The sequence below is a fragment of the Rhineura floridana genome, chromosome 7, assembly GCF_030035675.1.
Source record: "Rhineura floridana isolate rRhiFlo1 chromosome 7, rRhiFlo1.hap2, whole genome shotgun sequence".
Lineage (NCBI taxonomy): Eukaryota > Metazoa > Chordata > Lepidosauria > Squamata > Rhineuridae > Rhineura > Rhineura floridana.
This window is the reverse complement of record NC_084486.1, coordinates 88982775-89010088: the sequence shown is the minus strand read 5'-3', so window position 1 is coordinate 89010088 and position 27314 is coordinate 88982775. Positions and strand designations below refer to the sequence as shown.

The 27314-nt window shown below is 43.5% G+C and overlaps 4 protein-coding genes across 8 annotated transcripts in view; 1 reads left to right on the top strand and 3 right to left on the bottom strand.

The window, feature by feature from the left end:
• PARL (presenilin associated rhomboid like) overlaps positions 1–661 on the bottom strand; it is a 45371-nt gene extending 44710 nt beyond the window's left edge. The window contains exon 1 of the mRNA XM_061636362.1: positions 554–661. The gene's annotated coding sequence lies outside the window, so the exon portion shown is untranslated. The remainder of the gene's footprint in view (positions 1–553) is intronic.
• Positions 1–11048, top strand: part of LOC133389183 (claudin-15-like) — a 37255-nt gene extending 26207 nt beyond the window's left edge. The window contains exons 4-6 of the mRNA XM_061636365.1: positions 8106–8187; positions 8741–8842; positions 10153–11048. Coding sequence (XP_061492349.1) covers positions 8106–8187; positions 8741–8842; positions 10153–10252 — 284 coding nt within the window. The 3' untranslated portion in view covers positions 10253–11048. The remainder of the gene's footprint in view (positions 1–8105; positions 8188–8740; positions 8843–10152) is intronic.
• Positions 11049–12825: 1777 nt separating this feature from the next.
• DUSP28 (dual specificity phosphatase 28) lies at positions 12826–18592 on the bottom strand. Its single transcript, XM_061636366.1, has 2 exons — positions 18117–18592; positions 12826–14898 (listed from the first exon to the last, which is right to left on the bottom strand). The coding sequence occupies exons 1-2, from the start codon at positions 18462–18464 to the stop codon at positions 14785–14787; spliced, it is 462 nt and encodes a 153-aa protein (XP_061492350.1). The 5' UTR covers positions 18465–18592; the 3' UTR covers positions 12826–14784.
• Positions 18593–21001: 2409 nt separating this feature from the next.
• ALDH18A1 (aldehyde dehydrogenase 18 family member A1) overlaps positions 21002–27314 on the bottom strand; it is a 31404-nt gene continuing 25091 nt past the window's right edge. For all 5 annotated transcript variants that reach the window (XM_061636357.1, XM_061636361.1, XM_061636360.1 and 2 more), the window contains 3 exons: positions 26907–27093; positions 22749–22844; positions 21002–21916 (listed from right to left, as the gene is read on the bottom strand). In XM_061636357.1, coding sequence (XP_061492341.1) covers positions 21735–21916; positions 22749–22844; positions 26907–27093 — 465 coding nt within the window. In that variant the 3' untranslated portion in view covers positions 21002–21734. The remainder of the gene's footprint in view (positions 21917–22748; positions 22845–26906; positions 27094–27314) is intronic.

The following is a 27314-nucleotide window of genomic DNA, read 5'->3' as shown; positions in this document are numbered from 1 at the left end:
TTAAACTAGTGTTTAGCTCTGTCCTAATGGGATTCTCCAAGTGATATTTCTGTTTCATGACCTCTCAGTAGTGCCCTATAAACTGACTATTGTGATAAATAAGTGACAATTGGACTTGGATGGCCTACATGGGCTCATAAATTGCAACTTCAAAGAGCTGCTTTCTTCGGAGAGGGTTTTCTTATGCTACTCAGGATTCTTGCCTCATTCTAACTGACAGGCAGGGCAGTCAACTTGCTGGAGACTGGGCAGGAGTGAAGCCAGCGGAGGCAGAGCAGGCAGGAGGCCTCAAGGGCAGGCTGCTGGCTGTGCTGGCAGGGCGCGATGGAAGGAAACACAATGTATGTTTCCTTCCGCCACCCCTTTTCCCAGCATACCAGCTGCCACAACAGAGGGCTACAGGAAGGAGCCAAACAGGACCTGGATATTGTCAGCTTCGGGGCTGGGAGCTGGGCTGTAACTAATCAGCCAGCAGTTAGCTGGGTCATAAATCTGCCAAGGCCAGCAGATAATAGGAGCTGGCTGGAGAAAGGAATGCTTCTAACAATCGTACCAGTATTGGTGTCCGAAAGCGTTGTCAAGGTGGGGAAGCTGGGTTCAGGATGCCAGGGGTTCAGTCCGAAAGGTCTGGAGTCTGCAAACCACGTTTCACATGGAGGTCACGCCCAACGTTGTAGTCAGCAGTCTGCTGCAGTCACAAACTGCCTTTTAAAACCCACTTCCTAGGCAGGTGCAGGTGATTAGTCTCCCAACTTCTCAGAGCCACTTGTTCTTAAACGGCCTGACCTCCTCCTCCGTTGCTGCGATACTCGCTGGTGTCTTCACTCTGCAGGGGGGAGGGGAGCCTCCTGTTCCTCCACTGAATCTGCTTGAAAGGCTTCAGCCGGGACCTGGACATTCTCCAGCTGGGGAAGAGTTGGAGTTGCATCCTCGGGGATTCCGCTTGTTCCTTCTTCTGGGTCTCGTGCCGTTGCCTCTTCCTCCTCCTCCTCCGAGGAGTCCTCCCAAGGGGCCATGACAGATATCAGGTAATCCTTCCCCTTGGCCCCTCCTTTGACATGCCCACAGATCATCCCTTTTTGCAGGCCTTCTGCCAGCTTCATAGAATCATAGAATAGTAGAGTTGGAAGGGGCCTATAAGGCCATACAGTCCAACCCCCTGCTCAATGCAGGAATCCAAATCAAAGCATTCCCGACAGATGGCTATCCAGCTGCCTCTTGAATGCCTCCAGTGCTGGAGAGCCCACTACCTCTCTAGGTAATTGATTCCATTGTTGTATGGCTGTAACATTTAGGAAGTTTATCCTGATGTCCAGTCGAAATCTGGCTTCCTGCAACTTGAGCCCATTACAGTAGGGCCCCGCTTTATATGGCGGGTTCCGTTCCGGACCCCCACCGTAAAGCGGAAATCGCCGTAAAGCGGAACCCATAGACTATAATGGGGCCATCACACAAAAATGACATGAAAACGTCGCAAAACGTTGCAAAAGAGCAAACATCGGCTTTAAAATAGAAAACAAAAGCTGCTGCATTAGCAGAACGCAGGGAAGCAAAGCGTCGGTAAGCGGGGCCCTACTGTATTCCATGTCCTGCACTCTGGGACGATTGAGAAGACATCCTGGCCGTCCTCTGTGTGACAACCTTTCATGTACTTGAGTGTGATCATATCTCCCCTCAGTCTTCTCCAGGCTAAACATGCCCAGTTCTTTCAGTCTCTTCTCATAGGACTTTGTTTCCATTCCCCTGATCATCCTTGTTGCCCTCCTTTGAACCTGTTCCAGTTTGTCTGCATCCTTCTTGACGTGTGGAGTCCAGAACTGGACACAGTATTCAAGATGAGGCCTAACCGGTGCTGAATAGAGGGGAACTAATACTTCACATGATTTGGAAACTATACTTCTGTTAATGCAGCCTCATCTAGCATTTGCCTTTTTTGCAGCCACATTGCACTGTTGGCTCATATTCAGCTTGTGATCAACAACAATTCCAAGATTCTTCTCACATGTTATATTGCTGAGCCAAGTATCCCCGATCTTATAACTGTGCATTTGGTTTCTTTTTCCTAAGTGTAGAACTTTGCATTTATCCCTGTTGAATTTCATTCTGTTGTTTTCAGCCCAATGCTCCAGCCTATCAAGGTCCCTTTGAATTTTGTTTCTGTCTTCCACGGTATTAGTTGTGCCCCCTGATTCTGTATCATCTGCAAATTTGATAAGCATGCTCTGTACCTCCTCATCCAAGTCGTTAATAAAAATGTTGAAGAGCACTAGGCCCAGGACCGAGCACTGTGGTACCCCACTAATTACTTCCACCCATTTGAGAAGGAACCATTGATAAGCATTATTTGAGTACGATTCTGGAGCCAACTGTGGATCCACCTGAGAGTTGTTCCATCCAGCCCACATTTAGCTAGCTTTCTAATCAGAATATCATGGGGCTCTTTGACAAAAGCTTTGCTGAAGTCGAGATATATTATGTCCACAGCATTCCCACAGTCTACATGGGAGGTTACCCGATCAAAAACTGAGATAAGATTAGTTTGGCAGGATTTGTTCTTCATAAATCCATGTTGGCTCCTAGTAATCACTGCATTGTTTTCAAGGTGCTTACAGATTGACTGCTTTATAATCTGCTCCAGAGTTTTTCCAGGGATTGATGTTAGTCTGATTGGTCTGTAGTTTCTGGTTCCTCCTTTTTTGCCCTTTTTGAAGATAGGGACAACATTAGCTCTCCTCCAGTCATCCCGCACTTCACCAGTCCTCCATGATTTCTCAAAGATAATAGACAGTGGTTCTGAGAGTTCTTCAGCCGGTTCCTTGCATACTCTAGGATGCGGTTTATCAGGCCCTGCCAATTTGAACTCGTTCAAAGTGATTAGGTATTCCTTGACCGTTTGTCTATCAATCTCAAGCTCCAATCCTGCCCCTTCTACTTCATGTAGCACTTCTGTCTTTTCTTTGTCATCTGTTATCATTTTGCCATCCTCATTGAGTAGCTGTGCTACCATTTCTCTTCTCTGTCTTTTACTATGGACATACCTGAAGAAAGCTTTTTGGTTGCTTTTAGCATCCCTCGCTAACCTCAGCTCATTCTCAGCTTTAGCCCTCCTGTTGCCATCCCTGCAATTCCGTGATACCTGCCTGTACTCTTCCTTTGTGGCTTGGCCTTCTTTCCACTTCCTGTGTGTGTCCTTTTTGTTTTCAGGTCACCTCTAAGCTTTTTGTGAAGCCACATTGGCGGCTTCTTCTGTTTTCCCCCTTTCTTCCTTGTTGGAATTGCTTCCCATTGCGCTTTTAGAATTTCCTTTTTTAGAAACGCCCACCCATCTTGAACTCCTTTTCTCATTAGGGTCGCTTGCCATGGAACCATACTTACAATTGTTCTGAGTTTATTAAAATCAGCTTTCCTGAAGTCCAGGGTGCGTGTATGGCTACTCTCAGCTTTTGCTTCTTTTAAAATCAAGAATTCAAGTATGGTGTGGTCACTTTCCCCCAGAGTTCCTGTAACTGCCACTTCATCTACCAAATCATCTGTTCCGGTGGACCTCTGAAGAAGCCCAGTCTGGCTTAAAGGGAGCCGGCAGAAGCCACAGCTCAGCCAGGTTGAGGGACTTATGCCAGCTCAGCCAGCTCAGACAGAGGTCTGCCATATCCAGTTCCCCTCAGCAGGGCATAAATGCAAGTTGGATTACATCCTAATGCTGCAATCCAATACATGTCTACTCAGAAGTAAGTTCCATTGGGTTCAGTGGGACTTACTCCCAGGTAAGTGTGTATTGGATTGAAGTCAAAAGCCCAAAGTTTCCAAGAAAAGTTGCTGGATGTGACTGCCTTTGCTATCTAAGAGGCAGAGGAGCACTTTGCTTTCTGCAGTGTTCCAGTAGGTATATCTATGGATACTTCCAGACTTTTATTTATTTATTTCATTTGTTAGAGACCACTTGGTATTAGGCTACTAAGCAACTTACAACAGATTTAAAAAACATACAGAAATTTAAAACAAGAATCATAGATAAAAACACATACAATCAATGAAATCTAAAACTCTTCAATACAATAAAAGCCAAACACAGGCATGCATAACAAAAACTTAGAAACCCACTAAATAACAAAAATAATAACTGGAACAGCATACATGAAGGGCCAAAGGTCTGAGTGAAGAGAAAGGTCTTTGCCTGGTGCCTAAAGATGGGTAGAGATGGCACCAGGTGTATCTCACTGGGGAGAGCATTCTACAGCTGAGGGTCCACCACTGAAAAGGCCCGTTCTTGGGTTGCCACCCTCCAAGCCTCCTGTGGAGGGGACCCATGAAGAAGGACAAACACAGAGTCTGGGGTGCTTCATACAGGGAGAGGCAGTCCTTGAGGAATTGAGGTCCCGAGCCGCATAAGGCTTTTAGGTCAAAACCAGCACTTTGAATTGAGCCCAGAAATGAATTGGTAGCCAGTGCAGTCATGCCGCAATTGGTATTATACGTGCAGACGGGCTTACCCTGGTCAACAATCTGATTGTTGAATTCGGCACTAGCTGCCGTTTCTGAACCATCTTCAAAGGCAGCCCTGTGTATAACACATTGCAGTAGTCTAACATAGAGGTAACCAAAGCATAGACGACATATGTCAGGCTTTACCTGTCTAGATAGGGGTGCATAGGTCCAGACTATGGCACAGAATATCTAAAACTAAGTAAATTAAGTCAGAATTCCAGTTTAAATGCTATTTTATGGTTGTTTTCTCTGTGCCTGGATCAATGTTCCAGTTTCCTAACTAAGGCTACAGTCCTCTGCCCACTTCCTTGGGAGTAAGTCCTGTTTAACCCTACACATGCATAGGATTGGATTGAAGGTCTTATTTTAACATGTTGTTTCTCTCCCTTTATTTTTTTATTTATTTAAAAGACTTCTAAGAGAGCTATTCTACCTCCCACTGAAGGCCAGCTGATGAGGGTTAGAATGGGGAGGAAGTGTCCGTCCTAGGGTTGCCAGGTTCAGGGCCTGAGACTGATCCTGTATCTTTAGGAGAAGAGAAGTCAGCCAAGTGCAGGTGTTCTTGCAACATTGTAATGGGAAAAACCACAAGGTGGAATTCTCCCTCCCCCCTGCACAACTTTTAAAGATACAGAAGACCTCTTGGTTGCCAGGCCCAGCCTCCAAGAGGTCTTCTGTATCTTTAAAAGTTGTGGAGGGGGGAGGGAGAATCATACCTTGTGGTTTTTCCTACTACAGCGTTGCAAGAACACCTGCACTTGGCTGACCTTCTCTTCTCCTAAAGATACAGGATCAGTCTCAGGCCCTGAACCTGGCAACCCTAGTCCCTCCCCTAGTGGGGCAGAATGTCCACCCAAAAGGCCATCAGTATGCCCATGGAAAGCTCCATGGGAATATATCTCATGCTGCTGGTGTTCTCACCTGCAGCACAGTAGGGGTGGAAACAGGATATTCTGGGGACATGTTGGGGTGGCCTTGGATCTGCCATTCCCAAAGTCCCCTTGTTGCCCTGATATGCCCATAGATTGCATCCCAAACTATGTCAGTCTGGAGTTGGTGTAGGTATTTCCCCTTCTTTTGGAGTCAATCAGAAAAAAGAAAAGAAAAAGAACTGCCAAGAGGATGTGGGGGGAGTCCTCCCATAACTCTGTCCTGGACAGAATAAATCAACAGAGCTCTGGATGCAGTTTTGGCTCTGCTGTAGGTAGGAATGGGGGAGAAATTTGATGTGGTTCCCATTTAAAAGCAAACCTACCTAATTTGCACATACTGAAACAATACATGAACTGCAATGCAGCTATCCTTCAAAATTCACACTTCTCCCAATTGCGTAGTCTAGTTCTCCAGTCAAGTGATGTGTACAAAATTGCAAGCACTGCAGCAAAGTGTGCATTAACACGCACGTATTACTGAAAATAATACAAAAAGGCATTGTATTAGGAGAAATGGTTTGCAACAACGTGTGTATTAGGAAAAATGATATATAAACATGTTCTTTAGAAGAAAGTTGCACTAAAATGCTGGTGCATTTTTATGATGACTTTTAAACACACAAAAAATCACAAACTGATGTAGAAATGTGGAGAACTGAAGACTGGAACAATGAGAAACTAGGGAAAATTGTAATTGACCAATTCACCCATCCCTAGCTGCCAGGCATACCCCCAAGCTCACTTGGGATTGCTCTGCCTGCCACCCTTCCATAAAACTATCAAGGCAGCATATATTAAACAATTCAAAATTTTATTTGCCAGAATCCCTTCCATCCAGAAACTTTGTCAGATACGGAGAACATGTTAATCTTGATGTAGCATAGGAGAGATTTGAGCAGCATCCTGGAAACTCATTTGAGTTAAACGAGGCAGGTGTGCAAAGACATGTCAGGCTTATTCTCACCTGTTCTGGATTTCAATGAGCGTGCACATACCCAAGCATCTGAATATCAAGTAAAAGGTTTGGTGGTGGCAACTACCTAAGTTAGGCAAAAGACTGGTGAGGCAGTATAGGTGGGGCTCCATAGCTACCCCAGCTTCCCAAAACTGTGGGTTGCTGCTGTTAACCAAGAGGGAGAGGGGCAGGCACAGGGAACTTGGTGTGGTGGAGCCAATCTGACACTCCTGCCACTCACCACACCGAGCTCCCTGTGTCTCACCCTCCTTCACTCCCTCTTGGCTAGCAGCAGCAACCCACAGTGTTGGAAGCCAGGACAGCAACACATCCCCATCCCGCCACCGGCCACTACTGGCAAAAGCATGTCTAACTGAACCTCAGAGTAGTTTGGAAAGTGACAAGCGTGCAATTTTTCAGCCAGAGTTTTCTGTGTATCTGTGGCATCTCCTAACAATGGTTGATATATTGAGGCTGTAATGTTTAGTTGACTATATAGCAAGTCTGCTCCCCTTGGATCCACCTCCGCCACATCCCCAGAATGCCCCATTTTCGGGCCTTCTGCCAGTTCTTCGTCCGCTGGGCTGACCTTCCCTGGTGGACCCCTGGCTGAGTCGGCAGGGTCCTGGTGGTGTTGTGTCTCAGCCAGGATAAGGGGCTTCTGCCAGTGGAGCCCAGCAGAGCCCGGCAGTGCTGGTAGCCTGCTGGTTCAGCCAGAGGCCTGCACATCTAATTGCCCCCAGCCCAGTGCAAATACAAGTTGGATTGCACCCTTCGACCAAAAAAAATTGATGAACTGAAATAGGTACCCCTCAATTAATTGACTGGAAGATCTTAATTTTTTTGTACAATATCTGTGTCTGCTGTTATTGCTTTTTATTTATTACTGTTTATTATTTATTTTGTTTATTAACCTCTTGGTTATGTAAACTATTCTAGAAATATTGTTGCAGGGCCCTATGTGCATTTTAAAAAAATGAAAATAAGTAAATAAAAAGTGCAGGTGCGAGCACCATCTTAAAAGGGCATTCTTCATTTTATGTCATACAGAAGGAAAATGTCTCTTCTAAAATGTTGGAGTAGGACCTTGGAAGACCTGGGTTCAAATCCTACTCGGCTCTGACACTGGGTTATCTCCAGCCAGTCAGCAACTCTCAGCCTAACGTACATCACAGGGTTGCTGTGAGAATAAAATGAGGAGGGGCAAGAACCATATATGCTGCCGAGCTCCTTAGAGGAAAGGTAGACTATAAATGTAATAATAGTAATAATATTAAATCATATCTAAAAGAAAGAAAGTGGGCTTTCCCCCCTTCAGAATGATTTTATTCTCATATGGAAATGTATCAAGGCCAACCCTACCGTTTAGGTAGAATGAGGCAACTGCCTCAGAGAGTAGTTGCTGGTGGAGAGCAGCAGCAGTGCGGTGTTGTGAATGTAACCTGTCCTGTACTCCCTAAGCTGGTCTGCTGCCTTCAAATATGGTGGAACTACCAGTCCTGTAGGCTTTGGTACATGGAATGGGAGAGGGTGCTATCCTCAGGTGGCAAAATGTCTTGGGGCAGCCCTGAAATTTATAGACTGGATTGACTAGTCACTTAAACTTGTATGACTAACTGAATAGGATTTATTAAGCAGGTGACAGTTATATTTACATACATGTTATTTCTATACGGCAAGGCTGTGGTATTATAAAACTCCTCCATTAAAATGGATCTGTATTGTTTCTCCAGGTCTCTCATCAATGGTTGCCGTTTCTTGGTATGCAGAAAGGATCACAGCTCAGTTTTTTGATTCAATATATGGTGGGACCAAGTAAGTAAATAGACCTCCACACATTTTTTTTTAGCTCAGCTCAGTAACTGCAATACGTAGATGGCTTTCTGCATTGCCAACATTGAAAGTTGGCTTCTGATTTTTTGCATTGTACTTCTGTTCGCAAAGATTAATTCATCTAATTCATCATGATACTGCCATGCATGTTTGCTTCAATAACCTTCTACAGCTTCCTGTTGCCCAGTTCCTGACTTCTGGTCATAGCACACACCCTTGGTCATACTGAAATGTGACCAAGGGCAGAGGAAGGAATACCTCTGACACAGCCATAATAAAAGATGTATTATGGGACCAAGGATTACTGTAGGCGACAGCCCTGCTTTGACCCACCTCACCGCGTTGCAGACCATCTCTTTGGGCCAAACCCCATTTCTCCCTCCTCCTGCAGAAACAGCCTTGTGAGCCACCTGTCCTCTCTTCTGTCTTACTTCTCCTGAACTCACCTAATGGCAGCTACTGTACTAGTATAACATGACAAAATGTATCTGACTTCATTGTAATGCTGCACCTATGAAATCTTTTTTTTTTCTAGGTATGAACTAGGATCTGCACTATATCTAGGCTGGGCCGGTTCTGTCCTTTCTATACTTGGTGGGAGCTTCCTGATATGTTCATCATGCAAAGGAAAAGACAGGTAGTTTGAACCAGTCATATTACAAGAGTAAAAGGTACTAAGGGGGTGGGTAAAGCTTACATTGGGCTGCCTGTGGTGTCCAGTAAAAAATCCCATATGTATCTTTTACAATGCTTTTTAAACAGTTTTAAACATGCATCCAATGAAATACATTTAATAACACTAAAAGAAACGGGACTTTCTTCTGAGTAAACATGAAAAATGTTGGATTGTAAGACATCTGTCCCTCTGCCTCAGACAAGAGTAACCTCTACCAGCTGATTCTTTCTCATGTTTCATTTAGGAAGAGTTAAATCATTCATTTATTCTTTTACTGAGATTCAGGGCTGTTTCGTATATTTATACACCAGGATTTGCCACAGAGTAGTATACGCACATCAAGGAGATGATGCAGCTGATCGTGATTCTCTGATAAATATACATGTACAAGCCACCTTTTTTCAAACACCTATGTGCGACATTTTGCATTTTTCAGTGTACATTTTAAGAATCTTATGTGTATACTTAAAATTGTGTGCCGAGAACCAAAGGAAAACATACCCAGCATGTTCAAATGGTTAACATTCTACCAAGCAGTTGAGGAGACAGAATTAAGTCAAGTTACCCACCGGAACTGATGACTGATAGACATTTATTTTCACACAAGTATGCCCTAACCCCAGGGTAGCCAACATGGTGTGCTCCAGATGTTTTGGACTACAACTTCCATCAGCTCCAGCTAGCACAGCCAATGATCAGGGATGATGGGAATTGTAGTCCAAAACATCTGGAGGGCACCACATTGACTACCCTTCCTTGTATGAGCTGGGGCAGCATGAATAGGAGTTATCATATTTCATCCTAACAGCAATCCTGTGAGGTAGGCTAAGGGATAATGACTGATCCAAGGTTATCTGGTGAGCTTTGTGATGAAGCAGAGATTTGAATGCAGATCTCCCCAGTCCAAGTCTGGAACTCTAACCACTACACTATACTGACTTGTGTGTGTAAATTGCTCTGTGTGCACAGCTGCAGGTGTTGGATCAGAGAGGGAAACCATTTGTCCAGGACCTATTTGCATCATTGGCTCCACATCCATTCGGATTGGGATGCTGATGTGCAAAATGGTACTTGTTGCGATAAACTTTGAGGAACCCATGGAGTATAGGGAAATCTGCTCATTAGTCTCTGATTTAGCTCTATGGGTTGAAAAGTGTATGACATTACATTACTATTTCCTCTGAGTTATACCTAGCTCCATTATATTTTTCAAAAAACAGAGAGAATGAATGAGAGAGCTGCAGCACATTGACATCTCTTTTTAATTACAGAGACTACAGGTATGATCCCGCTGCTGCCCAGCAAAGCAACGAACCACTGGCTTACATCAAACAGTCTCAGATGGTCACATCTGCCAAAGACTATGTTTAGATTTTAAAAAAAAGTTTTACATTTTCTAACTCATTATAAAATCTAAGCCCCCATCCCATCCCCAACATTTCACTTTCAACAGACATTTTACATCTTAGTACTGAATTTTTGGTAAGTGTAGAATTTCCTTTTGGCGATAGTTTAAACTACAGTATCATAAGAACTGGATGTATGAAAAGTAAAGGAAAAATGTGTAACATTATAACATCCCCAAACCCCAAGGGGCAATGGCTACCTTTATCTAGTTTGTTAAATGCATTGTTTCTTATTGTACTAGAGAACACTGTAAACAAAGGATCATTTCAGGAATAAAATGACATATAACCCTCTGAAGGATTCAATATTCAGCTATACAGTATGCAAGCACTATCTGAGGAATGAACTAATACATTCTGACTACTTGTCAAGCACTTCATAATAAAGTTGGTATAACATTTACGTAGTGATTCCAAGTGTTCAGGGTGCTTCACACACACATTATCTCAATAACTATTACAACAGCCCTGTACAGTTGGCTAGATAATCCCGATACTGCAGATGAAGGAAGGGCTGAGAGAGAGAGAGACTTGCTTAAAGTTTCCTACTGAGGTGAGATTTGAACTGGGAATATTCTAGCTCATTGCACTTAGCCACTGCATACAGAACTCTCAATGGCCAGGACTGTTAAGAGATATTTTGAGCAGAGTCTTTGTTACATGTTTCAACCTGCTGCTTATGAATGTATACTCTACAGAGTGCTAAAAATCTTAACTGTAAATATTTACAATAAACTTGGAGTTGTGCTTCTTTATAACAATGCTTTGCTTCCTGTGTATATTCCACCCCTCCCGTTAAACATCTGTGCCCACACCTCCATGAGGTTAGGGTACAGTTTACCAGTGTACCACCTGTGTGCCCACCCCAGCAGTATCTCCTATTTTTGTGGCACCCACAAAAGGTCCAAGTAAATAGCCTCTCAAAAATGCAGAATACACAAGAGACTGTTTGCTCTTCCTCCTTATCTTCTGTTTATACTGGCTCAACCTCTCCTACATTGAACATGCCCCCTTCAACATGCCCTATGCCAGAATTTGGACACTTTCCCTCTCTTCTGCTCTGAACAGAGAAGAGTTACAAAGAGTCCTCTCTGTGAGTGTGCATGGCAGAGGCTGAGATGGACCTTTTTTCCATAGATGGGGACCCTTTTGTGGTCATCTGCTCTTTTAGATGTGGCAGCCATTGTGTGTTATGCCATATACTCCTACAGTTTGTGGAGACTGGTGGCTCCGATGTCAGTGGGGCAGTGAATCTGCTCCGGGTTTTACTCCAAACTCTCAAGGAGCTGTCCAAGGTCCTCCTTGAAAGTTCGGACTAAAACCAAGAGTGGATTCACTGCCCCACTGACATCAGAGCCACCAGTCTCTACTGCTTACAGCAGCCATTTTGTGATAAGCGCTCATTCCAGTTTCTCAAAAATCCCAATGTGCCCACTGGCCCAGAAAAGTTGGCTACTTAGGGGTAAACTGCATGTAAAGAAGCCCTGAATTGCCATTTTAAAAAATGAAGGTGGTGGAGGAAGATGCTTTCCAGGGGGGTGAGCTCTGGAGAAACAGGAGGGTTTTGGAGTGGAAGAACAGCCAGTGGGGGAAAAGTTAAGCCTCCCTTTCCTTTCCTCTGCTCAAATCAGAACCCTCCCTCCTATTAAGTTATTTCTCATTTAAAAATTCTGCCACCAGGGCTCCTTAATAAGCAGGAAAAATCTAAAGAGAGCATTAGAGAGGGTGCACTCTACGTAGGGTTACCTTTGAAGACGGTTCGGAAACTTCAGCTGGTGCAGAATGCTGCGGCCAGAGTTCTCACTCGGACTAAAAGATCTGATCATATAGCACCTGTCCTGGCCCAACTGCACTGGCTACCAATACGTTTCCGGGCCAGATTCAAAGTGTTGGTTCTTACCTATAAAGCCCTTAACGGCACCGGACCGCAATACCTGATGGAACGCCTCTCCCACTATGAACCTACCCGTTCACTGCGCTCGACGTCGAAGGCCCTTCTCCGGGTTCCAACTCACAAGGAGGCCCGGAGAGCAATAACGAGATCTAGGGCCTTCTCGGTGGTGGCCCCCGAATTATGGAATGCCCTCCCTGACGAGATACGCCTGGCGCCTTCTTTGATATCTTTTCGGCGCCAGGTAAAGACCTACCTCTTTGCCCAGGCATTTTAGTCTTAGTTTTTTATTTTAATGTTATAGTTAATTAATTGTAATTTTTATTAATTTTGTCTTAATCTGTTTTTAATGTGTTTTATACTTATATGCTGTACTCATATTTGCTGGTTTTAAATGTGTTTTTATCTTGTTGTACGCCGCCCTGAGAGCCTGTTGCTATAGGGCGGTCTAAAAGTGCAATAAATAAATAAAAATAAATAAATTACTTACACACCCTAGTGAATCATCATCATCACTTTCAGAAAAATATGCCAACTCACTAGCAGAGTACTCTTAACTGACAAGGACAACACTGGTGTAATTTTGCTATAGATAAATGAATAGCTACAAGTAATCATAAATGCAGGCATAAAATGCAAGTGAGGCTAGGTTTAATTATTTTAGGCTATGAACCCAAACTGTTTTATATCTTAGCAAATAAATAAATAATAATAATAATAATTTAATTTTTGTGTTGCCTATCTGGCCAAGGCCACTCTAGGCGACGTACACAATTAAATTCCAGTAAAATACAATTTAAAATACGATTTAAAATACATAGCAATACAATACAGTCGACAATAAAGGATTAAATTACAGCATAAAACAGTATGTAAACAATGGGCATTCAGTAATAGTGATAAAAGCTTAGCCCACCCCGGAGGTCCCGAAGGCCTGTCCAAAGAGCCAGGTTTTTAATGCTCGGCGGAATGCATCCAGGGAAGGGGCATGTCGAAGATCGAACGGGAGGGAGTTCCAGAGAGTGGGGGCCGCCACTGAAAATGCCCTCTCCCTAGTTCCCACCAACCTAGCTGTTTTCGTTGGTGGTACTGAGAGAAGGCCCTGCGTGGCTGATCTAGTCAGGCGGCTAAGTTGGTGGTACTGGAGGTGCTCCTTCAGGTAAACTGGGCCGAGACCGTATAGGGCTTTAAAGGTTAATACCAACACCTTGAATTGGGCCCGGAAAGCAACTGGAAGCCAGTGTAGATGAACTAACACCGGCGTAATGTGATCACGGCAGCGGCTATTTGTAAGTAAACGGGCCACCGCATTTTGTACCAGCTGTAGTTTCCGGGTCGTTTTCAAGGGTAGTTTTTAACCCCACCCTAAGCCTTTTTTGTCCTGCCCTTCCTTACTTATGAACCTGCTATTTCAATATATGATTCTCATGAATGTAGATACTTTTATTTAAATATAATGTTTGTGTGTGCTTGTAACATGCTTGAAACATATATTATTGTTGGTGGAATAAAACACAGACAGTTACGTAGCAGAGTTGTATTTAAACATATTTTAAACACATTTTCAGCCTTCTCGTCAGATTGCTCAAGGGAAGCAACACAACACCCCTTCAAATGTCATTTGAAATTATGCATTCATGATAGTATTGGGGTGGTTTGAAGAGATCCCACTTTCAATATTGTTCGTGCTTACAAAGGTTTTGGGGCAGGCATACTGCTTTGTTTCTAGTTGCTGCATATCCTGTAGCTCCCTGCTGAAAACCTGTAATTTTTCATACCACAAATGTTCGGGGGGGGGTGTCCCAGTTTTATTGCACTGTAGTGCAATAATGACTCTCTCAAGATGGCAATAATGTGCTAAAACCGGGGTAGATTCACAGAACAACTAATAAAGTGGACTGATGTGTGGACGGTCCAGTATAAATCCACCACTAATGCACAATTATTGTATCAGTGATATGTTGCAGAATACAAACACATCAGTCTGTAGGAGCCTGTAGCCAGGTTTTGTCCTCTATATGAAACATTCACTTGTAGTGTCGAGGACTAGACTACACATTTCAAAAGGTTAAAGCTTTTCAGGATCTGTGACTTGGGTGGTTCACAAGGACCCCTCCTGGGGAACAGCAGAGGAGAAGCCTACTGCTGGTTGTCAGTCCACAGGGCTCTTCTAGATAATCCTTTTTATTCAGCATTCTTCCTGATTTGCTTGTACAAAGCTTACATAATGATTAGGCTATGTCCAGTCTTTATTGAGCATTCGTTCTGATTTGTTTGTGGGGGGGATTATATGACAATTAGAATTCATGATGATTTTCCAACAAGTGTTTACATGTCTTCCCATTAATAATTCATTCATCCCACACTTTTCAAAGCATTTCCCTTTCATTTTCCAAGTCAATTTTTAAAAAATGGATTTGTTGCGCTAAGACAACAAAGCCCTTTAATTTACAAACCTAAGCATACCGTATGTGCTTGAATCCCTTCCGTAAAATACTGATGGTCTGGAAGCACCAACAATCTTTCCAACCTCTTTAGGCACATAGACCTCTTTCAAGGAGTTTTCCCCAAACTATAATCTGAATCAAAACTGTTTATTGTGAAAATCATTTTGAAGAAAGATCCACCTGATGGTGCATTTGTAAATGTTCTTCGTATTTTTGTAACTGAGACCAAAAACCGGCATTGGGCTCTGCTACCGGCCTGGCAGTCTTCACAATCTACAAAGAGGAATAAGAAACAAAAAATGGCATCACGCACAAAGGAAGTGACTTTCCCATAGGATGGCCACTTAATGTTGCAAAGGGAAAAAAAAGAGGAACAGCATCACCAAAAAAGGGTGGTCCAGATCTGCATAAATTTGTATGTGCTAATTTATGTGCACAAATGCAAATTTAGAAATAATGATTATAATTAAAATAGACATACACACTACATCTCATCATCGTTGGGAAGAATGTGACCTCCTGTCTGCTCAGTCTGCTACCCAGGTGCGTCCCTGCTCTTCCTTATAGAATTTATCTTTCACATTTATGTAAACCACTTAGAGGTTTTTTTTGTTGATGAAGCAGTATATACATCTTGTTAAATAATAGTAAAAAAAGAAACTGGGATACATGTCCACCATATTTTGCTTTTGGTTCAGCTCCAGAATTGTAAAGGCTTTAATATGCCTTATTTATAGGAAGGGGCCTTAGCTCAGTGGAAGAGCAGATGATTTGCAACCCCTGCCATCTCTCATTCAAAGGGTCAGGTTTCAGGGGATGGGAAGGCCTTCTGCCCAAGATGTAACCTCGAGAGCTGATGCCAGTCAGAGGAGACAAGGCAGAGCTAGTCCCAACTTAGTGTAAGGCACTTTCCTATCATAGAGTCATAGAATCAAATAATAGTAGAATTGGAAGGGGCCTATAAGGCCATCGAGTCCAACCCCCTGCTCAATGCAGGAATCCAAATCAAAGCATTCCCGACAGATGGCTGTCCAGCTGCCTCTTGAATGCCTCCAGTGTTGGAGAGCCCACTACCTCTCTAGGTAATTGGTTCCATTGTCGTATGGCTCTAACAGTTAGGAAGTTTTTCCTGATGTCCAGTCGAAATCTGGCTTCCTACAACTTGAGCCCATTATTCCGTGTCCTGCACTCTGGGACGATAGAGAAGAGATCCCGGCCCTCCTCTATGTGACAACCTTTCATGTACTTGAAGAGTGCTATCCTATCTCCCCGCAGTCTTCTCTTCTCCAGGCTAAACATGCCCAGTTCTTTCAGTCTCTCCTCATAGGGCTTGGTTTCCAGCCCCCTGATCATATTTGTTGCCCTCCTCTGAACCCGTTCCAGTTTGTCTGCATCCTTCTTGAAGTGCAGAGACCAGAACTGGACGCAGTATTCAAGATGAGGTCTAACCAGTGCTGAATAGAGGGGAACTAGTACTATCCTCCTTTTCCTAACCAGTGCACAGAACTGACTGAGGCCAGTATCAGGAGCAGCTACAAAATACAGGAGAGAGTCTGGAAGAATGCAAGAAGACATTAACCCAGGGAATTATACACCTCCTAGTTCAGTCCCTCTTCGAATCATATCTTCCTAGCTTGACAGTTTGTGTTTCAGCACAGCAGTAAAAGTAAGTTTTAAAAGGAGAGGGTTTAAAGATGTGGACATCAAATAGGAAGAAAGGTATAAAAAAGAAATGCAGGCTTTCCAAAGGAAGATAATGGAAAATCTAAATTTGTTTTTAACATTGAATTTTAAACTGTTGGAACCTGCCCTTGGATCTGCTAGTAAAGGGCGGGTAATAAATAATAATATAATTGGAAAACACAGAATTTATTTTCATACGTCAACTAGGAAGCCAGATGCAAAAGCAGGACATGGCTTTTGTACTTTCAATGCCGATAGTGACTTTCCAATATTATATCATTTCATGTCTTAGTAAGGTAGGTCACTAATTCTCTTGCAAAGGAGCCCTCTCCTCCTTTGCATATGGACACTTCCATTGTGGTAAATAAATATAATATTTTTGGCTTTTAAGCAAGTATTTAATGTACTATCAAAAAGAGAAAACATCACTTTAAAATGGAAAAGTTTGTATCCATATAGGCTGGACATGATGGGTAAACTGCACTCCTACTTATCTTGTGATCATAATGGGGATCTCAGCCTAAAATAAATGTAATACTTTAGAAGCATGTTCTATTAATTTCATTTGGACATGCTTCCAAATGGACACAGTCAATTTAGGGTTGGAGCACAAATGACCTGCAGTGTCAGGAACTGGTTAAAAGGCAATCAGAGAGGACTCCAGGATGCAGAGAAAGTGCTCCTCCAAAATATTTCCTGCTACTCCGTTTGCTCTTGCTCTAGTACAGTGTTTCCCAAACTTTTTTTATTTTTTTGTTGCTGGACTACAGTTCCCATAATTCCTGACCATTGGCCATGCTGGCTGGGGCTGATGGGAGTTGTAGTCCAGCAACAGAAAAATAAAAAAAAGTTTGGGAAACACTGTGTCTATTATATGAAGGTCCTGTGCAGAATGAATAAAACCCTTGCTCCTGTTGGCAGGTTTTGCCACCCCTTTGCTCCCCCACAAACTAATTTTCTGGCAATACAACAGAGGGCTATACTAATGCTGGAGAGGAGACAGGTAATAGTTTTTAAGAAAGCTGAAAGCTGCTTGAGAGTGGCATTGCTTCCTGTGATGTACACACATTCCATTTCACTAGGCTTGTCCTCATGTTACGTTGAACACAGGTACAAGCTGTCTCTATGCATGTACAGGTGTTTCATAGCATAACGGATGTGTTCATAGCACAAGCCACTTTTAAACTCTTTCCAAGTGCCTGATATATAAAACTGACTATAATTCGTCTTCAACCTAAGAAGATGAATTTTTAGGGAAAAGTCACAAACGGTGGCATTCTTCTGAGAGCAGGTTGTGAATAAAAATAGACACAAACAGCACACACTATTTCTGAAATGTTTTAGTATTATTAATAAAATATTGCATGCACAGTGGTGAAGCTGCAAAAATTCCTATATACAGTTGCTGAATTTCATTTTACAGTTTTTAGCTCCTGAAACTGACAACTTCAAATTTATTTGCCATTGGGAATTCATTGGGCTCCAGTCAGAGTTGTTATATCCTGCCTTTCCTCCCAGAATGAGCCCAGGGTGGCCTGAGTTGACTTTCTCTGCCTAACTCAGATGTAAACTAGGCTATATTGATAACTGTCTGTCTAGTCCTTATGATTGTTTCTTTAGAGGGAAAAAACTGAATCAAGGCTATTGAACTGCCTTTATTATCCACAGCATTCCATCTTAGAAATTAAAATACTCTCTCAATGTGTATTTCTTACCCAATTGAAATATAAATGCTTCAGCACGTCAACTTAAGCAACAGAGCTATGTAATTAGACAGGTCCCCCCCCCCCCCAGCATGGTAACAATACCTCAAAGGCATCCTTCAGGCTGAGATTTTGGTGCTTCATCAAGTAAGCTGTGCAGATGGCTGCAGATCTGCTGCGACCATTTTTACAGTACACTAAGCACTTCCCACCACTCTGGACGGTGCTTTCTATGGCATTGCTGCAGTGCTCAAAATATCGATACAGGTCCTCTGAAGGATCATCAAAGACTGGGATCCTCAGGGTTCGGACTTGCTGCAAGCTTGGGAATGGCTGCTGTCTGGAGACATTGATACAGAAAGCAATCCTCGCTTGGACAAGGAGATTCTCATTGCAGGCTGACCTAGAGTTGCTAATAAACAGAGAATCAGTGACCCTGCAGAGTGTCAACATTTGACAGGGAATGACGGTGCTGCAGGAAGAGGAGCTGCTGAAGCTTTCCCTGGAGGAGAGTGCAGAAAAATGATGGGGAGCAGAGCGGTGCTTAAGACTCAGGTCCTGAAAGCACACAGCTTGCTGCGTTGCCAGATTGCTCTGGATGTCTTGCTCTGGAACCATCTGTATGCTGTGCTATATTTATTCTGCTTCTAGCCTAAAGGATCATATTACAGATTGTCCAAGTGCCTTCTGTAAAAATGGCCTTAATATTACTGAGCTTTGAGCATTCATCTTGGAACAATAAACAATGATTCAAAACTTACTCTAGCATTTTTTTAACCTGTCAAAATTAGTTTTTAAAAATTGGACTTGCTGATGCTTACTACGTATTGTCCACTGTATATATAAGGGGGGAGGAAATCTTGATGATATTTAATTGTGACTTGCTGATTAGAAGACTTAGGGCCCCTCCAGACTGGAAGGTGTATTCTGCAATACATTCTTGATACTATAATGGAACACGAGTTGCAGATTTATTCTGCATTATTATTAGTTCTGCAATGCTTCCCCAACCTTAATATATTATTGCTGTCTGGAGGGACTATAAGTTACACAAAAATAAACCAGAACATTTGTGATATAAAGTTATGGAATTTCACCAGGAAATTACAGACTGTGCCCTGGTTGGAAATGAAGCAGTATGACTACCCCAAAACTTTTGCAGGTACAAATAGTACTGAAAGCGGAATTGTGTTGTATGACTGCTCTAACAGCATCATAGCACAAATAATCATGAATGCACAATAAAAGGGATGTTTGGAGGAGCCCTTACTGGAATAATTTCCTAATATAGCAGTCAATGAAAGAAACCCAGTGGAACATGTACCAGTCTTGGAGGGTGAGTGGTTATTATTAGCAGATGCCTGGATCAGGAAATGACACTTCTACAGTAGGTGAAGCATGCTCTATAGTTTGGGGAAGTTAGAATGCCATCAAAACATTCTGTATCTTATTCCAGAGGGGCAACCATGTTAGTCTGTTGCAATAAAAAAAGCAAGGCATTTTGTGGCATCAAAGGAAGATTTATTGCGGTATAAGCTTTCATGCATGAAGTGAACTTTAGTCCAGGGATGGGCAGATAGTGGGACCTACTGGTAGATCTGAGCTATTTGTAGTAGATCAGCAAAGAATCTGATTCCCCAACTGTTTCATCATCATCATCATCAACAACAACCCCCCAGTGTGTTTTCCAGACTATTGCTATTTCACAGGTGGGATTCAAACACGTCAGCAAATTCAGGTTGCACAATTAAAGTGGGTTTTATGAGTGTATTGTTACCCTCTTCCTACTCTGGGAAAGGGGTGAATACCTCTCACCAAGTCCAGTGAGAGCTGAAGGAAAGGCCAATGGACTACAAACACCAGCTGGCCTGCCCCCCCCGGAGTCTGTTCTCCCCCCAGGTCCTCTCTTACATAGCACTGTGTTTGAAGTTGACTTGACAGGAGTGTATTACAGGGATCTCTAGGTATACTCAAACCCATAGCATCCTAAACCACACATCATGAAAAGGACATTGAGTTAGTTGAGTGGGTATCACAGAAATGAGAAGAGACTGGAGAATCCAAATCATATTGGAGCTGGCTGCAAGATGAGCACCTATAACATGATTGAACAGAGAGAAGGGCCACAAAAAAGTATGGTGGAAAAGTCATAAATATTTGGGGGGACTCCAAAAATTGGGGGGACAGCAGATAGCAGTGTTGTAGTTTTCACTGAGCCATTTGTTTAAGCAAACACAAGAGGTGCACACTCACACACAACTATGTTCTCATGTGAAAATTAAGTTGTAGGCATCCTATGTCACAAAATGCCAGGAATCTGTGCAATTGAGACAAAATGAAATGCAACAAATCAGTCCAGGTCAGTGGATCAAGTGCAGACCTTGAATCTAGAAAACATGGTTTCACACAGTTCAGTCAGGAATTCACTAACAACACGGGGTTTGTATCCAACAGGGTGTGAGCGGCGTTCCACTTGCGCAATGGGACTTCCCCTTCCTCTCCCAACCCTATGGAGCAGATTTTGAGGGGGCTGCAGGGAGGGGAGAGGAGGGGGAAATTAGGTTGTGCAAGCAAAATGGCAGAGTTGGATACAACCCTAGAGCATTTATGCTCTATCTTTGCCGTTCCAGATGTGACCAGATGTTGCTGTACTACAGTTCCTATCATTCTTGACCACTGGCAATGCTGGTTGTGGCTGATAGGAGTGGTAGTCCAACAATACCTGGGGGCCCAAAGGTTGGAAAAGGCTGCTCTGTCTGTAATATTGGATTAATTGCCATTTAACTCTCATGGTTGCTATAAGTCTGAAAGATTCAAAAGAAGCATAAAGCACTCTGCACTCTAAAAGAGAGTTCTGTAAGTAACAACTTCTGTAGATAAGTGCAAGGCAAGTATAGCTATACAATACAAGCCCCAAAAGCATTACATGTGCTTCTAATAAGACACAACTTGCATCTTCATTGTGAACAAAAGTGTAGAATCCACAGTCATATTGCAAGGGAGTTTTATTTGAAAAATATTTTAAATTTCTCAGGGGAAATAAAATTTCATATAAAATGATGAACAAAAATATTTGGTACAAATATTCATAAAAGGGTTGTGAAAAACAGTCATAGTAATACCACTGTGATTCTCCCCACCTCCAAAGAAAACTGAGTATGAAAACTATCGCTTTGATAGATGACCATTCATTATGTACCTGGAATATTTATTAAAGGTAATCATAACTTTTAAATAAGACACGAACTGTAGGAAGTTTCATAGCAACCTCTTTCAGATTTCAAATATCCAAAAGAAAGCAGAAAAGATCAAGGATTTCTTGTATTCTCAAAGCAAGAAAAGCATCAGGGGGAAAAATATAAATTTTTGGAATGGTTAAAAAGAGGCATCCAGATCAATAAATAGGTCCACGACAAACCCAAAAGCTCCCCACCATTTGGAGTGGAGGATCAAAGTCCTTTTCCTTGTGCTGCAAGAGCAAAGGGATCCTTACTAGAGTGAGGGTGCTTTCAGCATCAGCACCTGACATTTACGTAATGCAGTGTGAGTGGGAGAAAGAACTCAGGCACAAAATAAGGCTGGTAAATCACCACTTGCGAGTTTCCAGAAGCTCAGAGTGCAGAAACACACTGCATGCCTGAAGATGAAGGTTCCTCTCCTTTTCCAGACTCTGTTCCAAAACTGTAACAGTCTCCATGAAGACCACCCTCCCCACCAGGGTGTTCAGTTGATGTTCCTTTGAGGGATGGGAAGATTTTCATGAAGATACTTCATACTCCCTTGTTCGGAGAAGTCAGAAACGATGTGATTCTCCCCTCTTAACAGCCACTTTGTAGTCAACAGTCCCTCAATGCCCACTGGCCCACGGGCATGGATCCGCGATGTACTGATGCCAACCTCAGCCCCTAAATGAACAGAGTGGAAGTATTAGGTATAAGAGGGCGAAGAGGAGATTCTCCAGTCTAATGGCGCACGCCATGTTTGCCAGACCATGTTCTCCCATATTTTAATTCTCCCTGACATTCAGTCTCTCATCCTTTTTGCACTACATTCCAGCTCTTGTCCTGCCAGTGTGATCCTAACTTCACGTTTCCCTCTTTATGTATCAAATGATTTATGTTTCATCTTCTAGTGCAGCATCACAAGGAAAGTTTGAAGTAAAGCAGCTAACTCCTCAACGTCCACCAAGTCATTTATCTAGAGGTTTCTTTCCCCTTCAATTGCCACATTGTGCTGAACAATGCACAGTTTGCTCACAGACCCTCACTTTATTCACATGCAGATATATTTTATGTTATAGATTACTCCCAGCAGTAGCTGCACTTTTGCTACTGACTGCCTCAACTGATCTTCTTCTGTACAGGACATCTTAACATTCTTCTGTGTCAGTCTTCCTAATTGTTGGGTCCTTAAAATGCTTTTGGATTACAATTCCCATCACCCCTTACCATTGGCCACGCTGGCTGGAGATGATGGAGATTGCAGTCCAACAACATCTGGAGATGCAAGGTTGGAAAGGCTGTTCTGCATTGCCACAGAGGCTCTTGCTCTAGGCTACTCTCTACCTGTAACTTTACCTCGCTCTAAGTCTAAAATACTTTTAATGCTATTTAAAGATTCTCGGGCAAACCTTCTTAAATATCCGTAACCTCAAACATGAGCCTGGGACTTCCTGAATTCAAACCAAATGTATCACTTGGCCATAACTGGCACAGGGCACTCATCATGCTCCCTTACCTAGCCCAAAGCGATAGCCATCTGAGAAGCGGGTGCTGGCATTCCAGAACACACAGGCGCTGTCCAGGTGCTGAAGAAAAAACTCTGCTGTTTTCTCTGAGGATGAAAAAAGGAAAGTTTTAACACAATCTGCTTTAAAACAGAAAGGTGCCAAATTCTGACAATTTTCTTTCAGCAAACACTTTTAGTTCAGGCTTTCTAAAATTTGTTGTTTTTACTGCTTTCCTTTTATTACATTTTTAAATTTCATTAATATTTTATTATATTATTGTTAGCTAACCACCTTATATCTGCATTGGAGAGATGGGCAGAACAGTAGTATAAATAAATTTTATAGTATAAATAATAATAATAATAATTTAATTTGTTTGTCGCCTATCTGGCCGATGGCCACTCTAGGCGACATACAATTCAATTGCAATAATGCATCACAATAAAATACAAATACAACATGACAGTAAAATAGTAACAGTTCAGAGTAATAGGCAATTTGTCCTAAAAAATTAACCCTCCCCGGAAGTCCCAAAGGCCTGTCTGAAGAGCCAGGTCTTCAAGGCTTTGCGGAATACATTCAGGGAAGGAGCATGCCGAAGATCGTATGGGAGGGAGTTCCAGAGAGTGGGGGCCGCCACTGAAAATGCCCTCTCTCTAGTCCCCACCAACCTAGCTGTTTTAGTTGGTGGGACTGAGCCAAGGTCCTGAGTGGCTGATCTTGTCGGGCGGCATAATTGGTGGCGCTGGAGGCGCTCCATCAGGTAAACTGGGCCGAAACCATATAGGGATTTAAAGGTTAATACCAACACCTTGAATTGAGCCCGGAAAATAACTGGAAGCCAGTGCAGATCGAACAACACTGGAGTGATGTGTTCCCGGTGGCGACAATTTGTGAGTAGTCGAGCCGCAGCATTTTGTATAAGTTGCAATTTCCGGACCGTTTTCAAGGGTAACCCCACGTAGAGCGCATTACAGTAGTCTAAACGAGAGGTGACCAGGGCATGTACTACCAGTGGGAGCTGATGAACAGGTAGGTAGGGTTGCAGCCTACGAATGAGGTGTAATTGATACCAAGCTGCCCGGCTCACTGCCGAAATCTGAGCCTCCATGGACAGCTTGGAATCAAGAACAACCCCAAGGCTGCGGACCTGGTCCTTTAGGGGTAATCTCACCCCATTGAACATCAGGTCAACATCTCCCAACCTTCCCTTGTCACCCACAAGTAGCACCTCAGTCTTATCGGGATAAGTTTTATATTGTCTCTCTCTACAAATGGGATCTGCAACAAAAATGTTGCCGTTTGGAGTTCTCCTGCTCAACATTCCAGCCAGTCAGTCAAACCTTCTTTCAGGATACTCCATTCCCCCATCCCATTTTCTGCTGAGCATGTTCAGTTCATATTAGACATTTTTTTACTCCCCCTCCCCCTGTTTTTTTCTAAAGTTTTAAAAAATACTTTCTATAAATCTTGGGGTTGCCCAAAGCCTGCCAACACCTTCCTCTTGTGTTTGGATGGTGCCATTTTGCCTACTTAAGGATTGACACTCAAGAGAATGAGCTCTCCATTAGTATATATATTTGTCCCTCTCTCGATCAAAATAACCCTAACAGAGGGAGCTGAGCACTAAACAAGAGCAAGATGGAGACGAACTCCAGACGGATGCAATTATGCTTTGGTAAGTGCCTCTACTAAGTCGTACATAAAAGCGGTAAGGGTGGCGAAGAAGTCCTACTTCGCTGCCTCTATCAAAACATCTCTCTGCCGCCCAGCAGAGCTTTTTAGGGTTGTACGAGGACTCTTACATTCTGGTCCTCAAGATACCATTGAAACATCTGAAGCTCGCTGTAACGACATTGCAGGGCACTTCCAAAATAAAATCGCATGCATCCGTAGGGACCTAGACTCAATTGTTATGACAGATGAATCCATTGAAGTGTCCAGAACACGGTCTTGTCTTTCATTATTGGATGAGTTTCAGTTGGTGCAGCTTGAGGAAGTGGACAAGGTGCTTAGAATGGTGCGGGTGACCACGTCTGCTCTAGATCCTTGTCCATCTTGGCTGGTCAAGGCTAGCAGGACTAGTACCACCGGCTGGGCCAAGGAAGTGATAAATGCCTCCTTGAGTGAGGGAGTAGTCCCTAGTAGCCTCAAGGAGGCAGTAGTGAGACCTCTTTTGAAGAAACCTTCCTTAGACCCAGATAACTTGAACAATTATAGACCGGTGGCAAATATCCCCTTTTTGGGCAAGGTTCTGGAGCGGGTGGTTGCCAATCAGCTCCAGGTGCTCTTGGATGAGACCGATTATCTGGATCCGTTTCAATCCGGTTTTAGGCCTGGTTTTGGCACTGAAACAGTCTTGGTCGCCCTGTACGATGACCTTTGTCGGGAGAGGGACAGAGGGAGTGTGACTCTGTTGATTCTCCTTGATCTCTCAGCAGCGTTTGATACCATCGACCATGGTATCCTTCTGGGGAGACTCGTGGAGTTGGGAGTTGGAGGCACTGCTTGGCAGTGGTTCCGCTCCTACTTGGCGGATCGTCGCCAGAAGGTAGTACTTGGGGAACATTGCTCGACACCTTGGACTCTCCATTGTGGAGTCCCTCAGGGGTCAATTTTGTCCCCCATGCTTTTTAACATCTACATGCAGCCTCTGGGTGCCGTCATCAGGAGTTTTGGAATGCGTTGCCACCAGTACGCGGATGACACGCAGCTCTATTTCTCCTTTTCATCTTCTACAGGTGAGTCTGTGGATGTGCTGAATCATTGCCTGACCGCGATAATGGACTGGATGAGAGCTAATAAACTGAGACTCAATCCAGACAAGACTGAGACACTGTTGGTGAGTGCCTTCCCTGCCCACATGGTGGATGTTCACCCTGTTCTAGATGGGGTTACACTCCCCTTGAAGGAACAGGTTTGTAGTCTGGGAGTTCTTTTCGATCCTTCCTTGTCTCTTGAGGCGCAAGTGGCCTCAGTGGCAAGGAATGCGTTCTACCACCTTCGGTTGGTAGCCCAGCTACGCCCCTATCTGGACAGGGATGACCTCGCCTCAGTTGTTCATGCTCTGGTAACTTCTAGGCTGGATTACTGTAATGCGCTCTACGTAGGGCTGCCCTTGAAGACAGTTCGGAAGCTTCAGCTAGTGCAAAACGCAGCAGCCAGACTGCTGACGAGGACCAGCCGGTCAGCACATATAACACCTGTTCTGGCCCGTTTGCACTGGCTACCTATTTGTTTCCGAGCCAGATTCAAGGTGCTGGTTTTGACCTATAAAGCCTTACACGGCGTGGGACCGCAATATCTTGTGGAACGCCTCTCCCGCTATGAACCTACCCGGTCACTTCGCTCAGCATCTAAGGCCCTCCTCCGGGTACCAACCCATCGAGAAGCCCGGAGGACAGTTACTCGATCTAGGGCCTTTTCTGTAGTGGCCCCCAAACTGTGGAACAGCCTCCCCGAAGAAGTACACCTGGCGCCTACGCTTCTATCTTTTCGGCGCCAGGTTAAGACCTGGCTATGCTCCCAGGCATTTTAAGCGTTTATGTTATAATTTTACATTTTTATTTTTTTATTTTTTCTTTTGTTGCTGCTTGTGTTTATTGTTTGTTGTCTGATTTTATTGTTGATATTTTGTATTTTAACCTTTTTGTACACCGCCCAGAGAGCCACTCGCTATGGGCGGTCTATAAATGAAACAAATAAAATAAATAAAATAAAAGCAGTTTTAGAAATGAGAGAGCAAAGTAATAAAAAGCAGAACTGCCCAGATTACACCCACCTTTTTTTGTGATGTTACTTTAGAGTACAGAAGATGCGAGTGCTTTTCTTGTATCCTGGTAACACCAGCCATGTGGAAGAAGCCCATGCCAGAACTCCTCCCAATACCTGCAGTGCTCATGTATTATGAAGGGCAGCACAGGTAAAGAAAGGAGCTGTGGCTCAAGCTCCTCCCACATGTGGTCCAAATCTTCTGATGTTACTAGAACAGCAAGGGAAGAAACACATATTCCAGATGACCCAGACCCTAAAAAAGGTAACTTCAGAAGAGGCCCCTCAAGTTCATGTGATGCAATCCTGGAGTCCTTGATACAAAAAGAAACCCTCAAAAAGGGCTCAGGCACATGTAGTTTAAATGCACTGGAGACATCAGGTTGGCCACTGACCGTTCTCTGTGACGATTACATCTGTGTGGGAGCTCCCATATTTGTGGATATGTTCAATAGCATCCTGTGCACTGTCCACCACCTCAATACAGCACTCCAGGTCCCCGTATTCTGTGCGGAGCGATTTCACTTCCGAAGGGCTGAAAGTCAGATAGGAGGCAAACTTGGGGCCAGCGTGAATCTTCACCTGATGGGAGAGAAAAACACTTTCACAGCACATTCCTCTTCCAAGCACCTTCTATATAAAAAGGCAGGCTAAACAAGGTAAGGAAGGGCCAATGCACAGTGATAAACAGCTCACACAGATCATCCCAGGTTCAATCCCTGGGATCGGCACACAGCACTAGAAAAAAGGCCTCTTGTCTGAAACTGAGACAAGTTGCTGCCACTCAGCGTAGAGTCAGTCCT

Bases quoted from the DNA above. Each gene is read 5' to 3' on its own strand.
- DUSP28 (XM_061636366.1), bottom strand. From the start codon at position 18,464: ATGTTGACACTCTGCAGGGTCACTGATTCTCTGTTTATTAGCAACTCT. The intron at 14,899-18,116 runs GTATTGTTACCA...TCCTCTTTGTAG, and splicing joins GCCTGAAGGATGCCTTTGAG to ATTGTGAAGACTGCCAGGCC.